Source organism: Microtus ochrogaster, chromosome 1 (assembly GCF_000317375.1).
Source record: "Microtus ochrogaster isolate Prairie Vole_2 chromosome 1, MicOch1.0, whole genome shotgun sequence".
Lineage (NCBI taxonomy): Eukaryota > Metazoa > Chordata > Mammalia > Rodentia > Cricetidae > Microtus > Microtus ochrogaster.
The window spans coordinates 18,308,387-18,315,323 of NC_022009.1; the positions used below are offsets into that span (position 1 = coordinate 18,308,387).

General features: G+C 41.8%; 1 protein-coding gene across 2 annotated transcripts in view; it reads left to right on the top strand.

Moving 5' to 3' along the window:
• The window catches only part of Exd2 (exonuclease 3'-5' domain containing 2), a 40,896-nt gene that overhangs the window by 29,217 nt on the left and 4,742 nt on the right, over positions 1-6,937 (top strand). For both annotated transcript variants that reach the window (XM_026779807.1, XM_005343271.2), the window contains exons 5-7: positions 3,587-3,918; positions 5,016-5,122; positions 5,325-5,460. In XM_026779807.1, the coding sequence (XP_026635608.1) occupies positions 3,587-3,918; positions 5,016-5,122; positions 5,325-5,460 (575 nt within the window). The remainder of the gene's footprint in view (positions 1-3,586; positions 3,919-5,015; positions 5,123-5,324; positions 5,461-6,937) is intronic.

Consider the following 6,937-nt stretch of genomic DNA (forward strand, 5'->3'; position numbering starts at 1 on the left):
AAAAAAAAAAAAAACCTCTGTGTGGTGTTGTACTCCTTTGATCCTAGCAGAGGCAGGCTGGTCCCTGAGTTCAAGACCAACCTGGTCTACAGAATGAGTTCTGGCAAGGGCTACAGAAATCCTGTCTCAAAAACACAAAACAAAACAAAAAATCTGATGAGATATATCCATCAGCTGATGAGAGAATAAATGTGGTATAGGTACCAATAGCATAATATTCAACAAATAAAAAGGATGAATGCTATAAACTTGTGATCCTCTTGCTTTGGTCTCCCAAGTGCTGGCATTTCAGACAGGTGCCAACTTCCCAGCTTTAACTTGGATAAATACTGACAGTATCATGTCACATTGAAGCTGGGCATGGTGGCTCACAACTGTAACTGTTGGAAATTTTTCTTTCCTGTCTGCTTCTTGTTTCCAGGTCAAGAAGATTGAGCTACATAGACAATTAGGAGTGAACAAAAGATAGGGGATTTATTTAATGAAAGCAAAAGAAACTCTTGGTAGTCATGGGGATGGGTATAAGAAGGGAATCACTGTTCTGAACTGAAAGCAAAGAAGGTAATTTCAGTTGGCTTGTAAATTGGGAGGAAAAGTGGGGACCAGCTAGGGAAAACTTGCTAAGCATGAAGACCTAACTTGCTGTGCATCCAGGGAACAAGTCTGGTTTTGGAGGTCTGTCAGGGATTGTTTTGAGTTGTGCACCCATGTCATAGTAGCCAAGAAGCTTTCTCATCTGGAGGTTCTTTGTCTATGTCTGACTCATTTAGGGGTTTGTCTGTCTCCTGTCTCTATCAAGATGCTGAGGCAGGAGGCTCACTGCAATTTGAGGCCAAGCTGGTCTACAAAGAGACCTGTCTGAGGAAACAGAGAATGAATGTAAATGAATATGAGACTATGGATTCTACTAAGTGAGAAAAGCCAGCCACAGAAATTATAAAGTGTGTGTTTCCATCTCCATGAAACATCCAGAATAGGTTGCTTCAGTGAGGAATAGTTTCTTTGTGTATTGGTCCTGAAATTGATTCTTGTTTATAATTGCTTAGCTCTGTCAGGATGCTAAAATAATTGAACTAGATACCTGAGTAAATTCTATGGCTCATGGCTTAGAACTCATGAAAGCTATCATGTAAAAAATAGTTTATTGGTTGTGGTGTCAACATGTGTGATTCTACTATAATTTTTTTCTGGCACAGAGAATTGAATCCAGGGCCTTCTGTGTACTAGGCAAGCAGTCTACTGAGCTATAACCTTAGCTCTATTTATGATGGTTGATTAGATACTGAATCAGGAATCTTAATTTGTAAAAGACTAATATCATTAGGACCATTGGAGACAGTAGAGCTAAATACCACTAATATTCTTGTGTTATTCTTAGTGTTAGGATTATGCAGGAGAATTCCCTGGTCTTAGGCAATATACATGCTCACATATTTAGAGGTGATATATCTTTGTTTTTTAAATTACATTTGTATTTATTGTGTGTGTTCCTGGATAGTACAGTGTGCTTGTGGAGGTCAGAGGACAACTTGAGGGAATCAGTTCTCTCCTTCCGTGTGGGTCCTTGGGTTTGAACTTGGGTGGTTAGGCTGGGCAGCAAGCTCTTGTACCCACTGATCCCCTCTCAGTGGCCCAAGATGAAGTATCTTCATAAGGATAACTTTAATAGGCATCTAGCAAAAAAGTGTGATATTTATATTGTAAAGAATAAAAGTCAGCTGTGATGGTACATACCTTTAATTCTAGAACTCAGGAGACAGAGGTAGATTAATCTTTGTGAGTTTGAGGTCACACTGGTTTACATAGCAAGTTACATAGTGAGACCCTGCCTCAAAATACATAAAAATGAGTGTTAAAGCACTTACTAACAGTTATGAATAGCAATTCTCATATTCTCTTGGCCTTTCTGTGACTGGAAAACTTTGAAAATTAAAAGTTAGTGGGGAAAGTTAATTGTTACCATATATGAGGCCAACTTTATGATTCTCTTTGCTATGGAAACTGAGACTTTTTAAAAGTTATTGTTAGTTAATAATTCTTCTTTTTTGAGAGTTAATAATTCTTAGCTGGGGACAGCAACATGGCTCAGTGGATAACAGTGCTTGCTAAGCCTGAAAACTTTAGTTCAACCCCTGGCATTCATTGGATAGAAGGAGAGAATTGACTCCAGCAAGTTGTCCTCTGACCTCTACACACACACACACACACACACACACACACACACACACACACACACACACACTGTGGCACATGTTGTACATACATATAAACAAATGTAGCAAAATATTTAACAATGCTGTTTTTTCTAACTGTAAGCATAACGGTTAAGATTTCAGAGAATGGGGGATGGAGAGACGGCTCAGTAGTTAAGGGTACTGCTGCTCTTCCAGAGGACCCAGGTTCTATTCCCAGCTCTAAACATAGTGACTCACAACCACCTATAACTCTGTTCTAGGCTGCAGTAACTCCACAGACACCAGTCACACATACACACATTCGGGCAAATACTCATAAGATAAAATAAAATAAAAATAAGTAAATAAAGCTGGATAGCTTTAATCCCAGCACTTGGGAGACAGAAGCAGGTGGATCTCTGTGAATTAGAAGCCAATCTAGTCAAGAGAACAAGTTCCAAGATAGCCAAGACTACACAGAGAAATCCTGTCTCAAAAATAAATAAATAAATAAATTACATATCAACTTATCCTTACAACAGGGCCGAGAAACTACCTCTTCCTGCCTCAAAATAATAAGTTTAAATAATAGTTTAAATCATGAGGGCTGGAGAGGTACACTGGCTGATATTCCAGACAAGGTCTTACTGTGTAGTTCTAGCTGACCTGGAAATGTGTGTAGACCAGGCTAGTCTCAAACTGACAGAGATCTGCTTGTCTCTGCTGGGATTAAAGGTATGTGTCACCAAATTTGGCTTTTTTTTTTCTTTTTAGTGGTGGCAAGTGAAAAATGGTTTTATTAAGATCAATTTCTGTATAATAAAATTCACCTGTTTAAAATGCCAGGCATGATATCACATATCTCGAATATTCTTTTTGGGAACTCAAGTCAGGAGTGTCTCTAACTTCAGGCCATTCCAACCTATATAGCTAGATTCTGTCTCAAAAAGGACAAAGATGGGCATACCACTGATCCTAGACAGGTTTAGGAGATCCAGGAATTTGTCCATCTCTGTTTTTCCAATTCTGGGATTACATGCAAATGTCACCATACCAAGCTTTTATGTGATTTCTGGAATCATACTCATATCTTCATGTAAAGGCAAGCACTTTACCTACTGAACTATCTATTCAACTGCCATAGTAGACTTTTAGTTTTGTTTGGTTCTGTATTAGAGATAGAGCCTCACATTGTAGCTCACATAGCCTTAACCCCGAGGCAGTCCTCCTGACTCAGTTTCCCAAGTGCTGGGATTAAAGGCAAAATACCTGAGAGAAAATTGGGGGTGAATCGAGGGGTTTATACTAAGCAAGTGCTACCCTGAGTGGTGTTTCCAAGGCACCGAGACTGACTGTGAGGGTTCTCTCCACTTGTCTTCCACATCCTGCTGACCTCTGGCTTTTCTCTTTAGGTAACTTATGCTGCCAGGGATGCACAGATTTCAGTGGCTCTCTTTCTCCATCTTCTTGGATACCCTTTCTCTAGAAATCCCTATGAGGAGGAAGACAATGATCAAATCAGCTGGCGGGAAGTCTTGGAAAAATGCAGGGCTATGGTAGACATCCCATTCCGAAGCAAGGGACTTGGACGACTGTGTGAAGAGATTAATGCGGAAGCACTGGAATCTCAACAGAAGCCAAGAAATAGGAAGGCTAAGCCTGACGGAATGATATCAGGCAACAACCAAGGGAGAGACCCCAGGAAACACAAAAGAAAGCCCCTGGGGGTGGGCTATTCTGCCAGGTAATGCATATGTTCCCTGCTGATGAAGAGCTTTACCCTGAGTCCGGCAGCAGAAGCTCTCCAGGGTTACTGGACCTTTCCCTGATTTTAGTGACGTTTGGACTATACTTCTCTTCATTTGTGTATTTTTTCTTTCCCCTTCTTTCACTTTTTTTTTTTTTTTTTTACTTTGTCAATTGAAATAGAAATGAAGAGAATTTACCTCAGCTTTGTCACTGACCTTGGTGCAACCTTAGGCCTGAAACTTTACCTATAAAAGAGGTATAGAGCTATAGATATGGCTGCCAGGTATAGACACTTGCTGCCCACCCTAATGACCTGAGTTCAGTCTTTAGGACCCACATGAGAAGGAGAGAGATAACTCGCAAAGTTGTCCACTAATCTCCTAGTGCACAATGTGTGCACCTCTCCCCAGAATAAATAGTGATAATGAAATAGTTGAAGGGGATATAATTGTTATCCATTGTTTAAGAATGCTATGAACATGAATAATATAAAGTCCTCATCCTTACCAGGAGAAATGCTTCAGGTTTCTTGTTCATTTAGCGTGTTTCCAGCCCACACCGACTGTATTGTGTAGCTAGTGAGAATCTCCTGTATGACTGACCCTCTTGAGTAGGATGAGTTGTAAGTGATTTTGAGCAAAAGTGCATCCCTAGAGCATGACACTTTAGGAATTAGAAAATTAAATTGAAGGAAGCGTTGCATGTGAGCCAGAAATCAACCCACGTGACCCTCATTACTTTATCTTGAACTTTTACAGTTTTAATTTGCTGTTTAATTCAGTGATTTGGCAGTTTATTGGTGCTCTGTTCCTGTTTTCATTCACAGCAGAGCTCTGTGAACAACTCCCAAATCACTTCCCAGTGTCTCAGTCCATAAGTGTAAAACCAGAGGCATTAAGAGTTCATTTGTAGCTCTGCTCCCTAGTCATTGCCTATTGAGGATTGACTGTGGCTTCCCGCCTGTTTGTTTTCCTATATGTGGTGTGTTTTATTATGGTGTGGAGAATAGTTTGAGTCACTCAGAAGTGAGTGTGGGAGGGTCTTGGGTAACGTGACCGACAGCTTTCAGTGCGAGATTTCTTTTCCCTGCAGAAAATCCCCTCTCTATGATAACTGCTTTCTTCAAGCCCCTGATGGACAGCCCCTTTGCACCTGTGACCGGAGAAAAGCTCAGTGGTACCTGGACAAAGGCATTGGAGGTATGAGACTCATCTGCCATATTTATTTATAACTAGGGTCTTGACGTGAGTGGGGTGTGGAAGAGAGCGAATGGAGATGTGTGGGACTAGGGAGTCATAGCCCAGAGTTCTCCGCTAGCACATAACAAATAACAGTTAAAGAGTGCTTCCTGGTAGCAGAGGTGGGGACAGCCCAGCACTGATGTGTTTTCTTTTTCCAAAGAGCTGGTGAGTAAAGAACCTTTTGTGGTCAGGCTACAATTTGAACCTGCAGGAAGACCTGAATCCCCAGCGGATTATTACTTGTTGATTAAAGAGAACCTGTGTGTTGTATGTGGCAAGACAGATACCTACATCCGGTGAGTATAGTGTTAGACTGATTAACCCATGGAATTGCCTGGGGAATCACATGCAGTGTCTTATAAAGGAAAACATTTAATTGGGGTGGCTTACATTTTCAGAGGTTTAATACATTATTTTCATCGTTGCTATTTGGTGGTGCTCAGGCAGGCATGGTGCTGGAGAAGTAGCCTAACCTCCTAAATCTTGCCTTGTAGGCAACTGGAAGTGAACTGTCTGACTGAGTGTAGCCTGAGCATGGGCTAACTCAAGGCCCACCCCCACAGTGACACACTTCCTCCAATAGGCCACACCTTCTCATAGGGTACTACCTCTTTGTAGTATCCCTTTGGGGGCCATTTTCTTTCAAACCACCACACAGAGAGACTTAGCTCTACAAATGTCCCAGCTTTCCTAACAGTTTCATCATTCTGCCTGGCCATTTCTAATGACCTCTGTCCCTTTAAGGGAGACCTTGAGGTATCCCTGTATCCCTGCCTGAAGCTCTCAAGTTTCTGAGCCTTGGTTTTGTTTATAGAGTTTCCCAAGACTATTCTTTCATATTAGCGTTCCCTAATGAGCATGAAGCTGACTGCTGGGCTCAAGTACCTGTGCTTTCTCCGTGGCCCCTGTGCAGTAATTCTCTTCTTTTTCTTTCCTCCAACTTCCCTCCCTCCTTGCTCCCCCATTCCCTCTCTTCTTCTTACCATTCCTGGTATGTTTTGTTGTTGTTGTTTCTTTTTTTCACCTTAATCTATTTCAGTCATCACTTTTTCCTCATTTTGAAACAAAATATTTCTCTCTCTTTTTCCTTCTTTCTCTCCCCCCACCACTCTCTTTCTCTGTGACAGAACTTCTCTGTGTAGCCCTGGCTGTCCCTGAATTCCTTCTGCAGACAAGGCTGGCCTTGAACTCAAAGATCTACCTGCTTCTGCCTCCGAGTGCCACCATCACCTGACTGAGACAGAATATTTTTATATAGCCTTGAATGTGGTTGTCCTCCTGACTTAGCCTTCCAAGTGCTGGAATTAAGGGCAGGTGCCATCATGCTATCCTTTAGTAATTCACTTTGCTCATTCCTTTCTCTGCAAAGTGGGACAACTGTTGCCACTGAGAGTTTTTCCTGAGAACTTTATTCTACTTAGAAAATGATGGCAGATCTTGGTGAGCCAGGAACTAATGTCAGAGTGAGGGAGTCCTCAGATAAAGGAAGTTGGTTTGCCCAGCCCACCAGACTTTTTGAGAGTTATGGTAAGTTATCAAAAGTTATGATAATATTTCATTTCTTTTAGGCTCTCCTTTCTAGGACCGCAGTGGTTGTTACTAGCCTCTGCCACTGAAGCCTGACATCAGGGAGTCTGTCCTTCCTTCAAGGAGAGAGGACTCTGAAAGCAGAGGCAGAGATAGATAAGGCAGGCAGGTGGACCTGAGAGTGACATAGGTAGTACTGCCTTCCTGTGGTGCACACCTTTAATCCCAGCACTCGGGAGGCAGAGG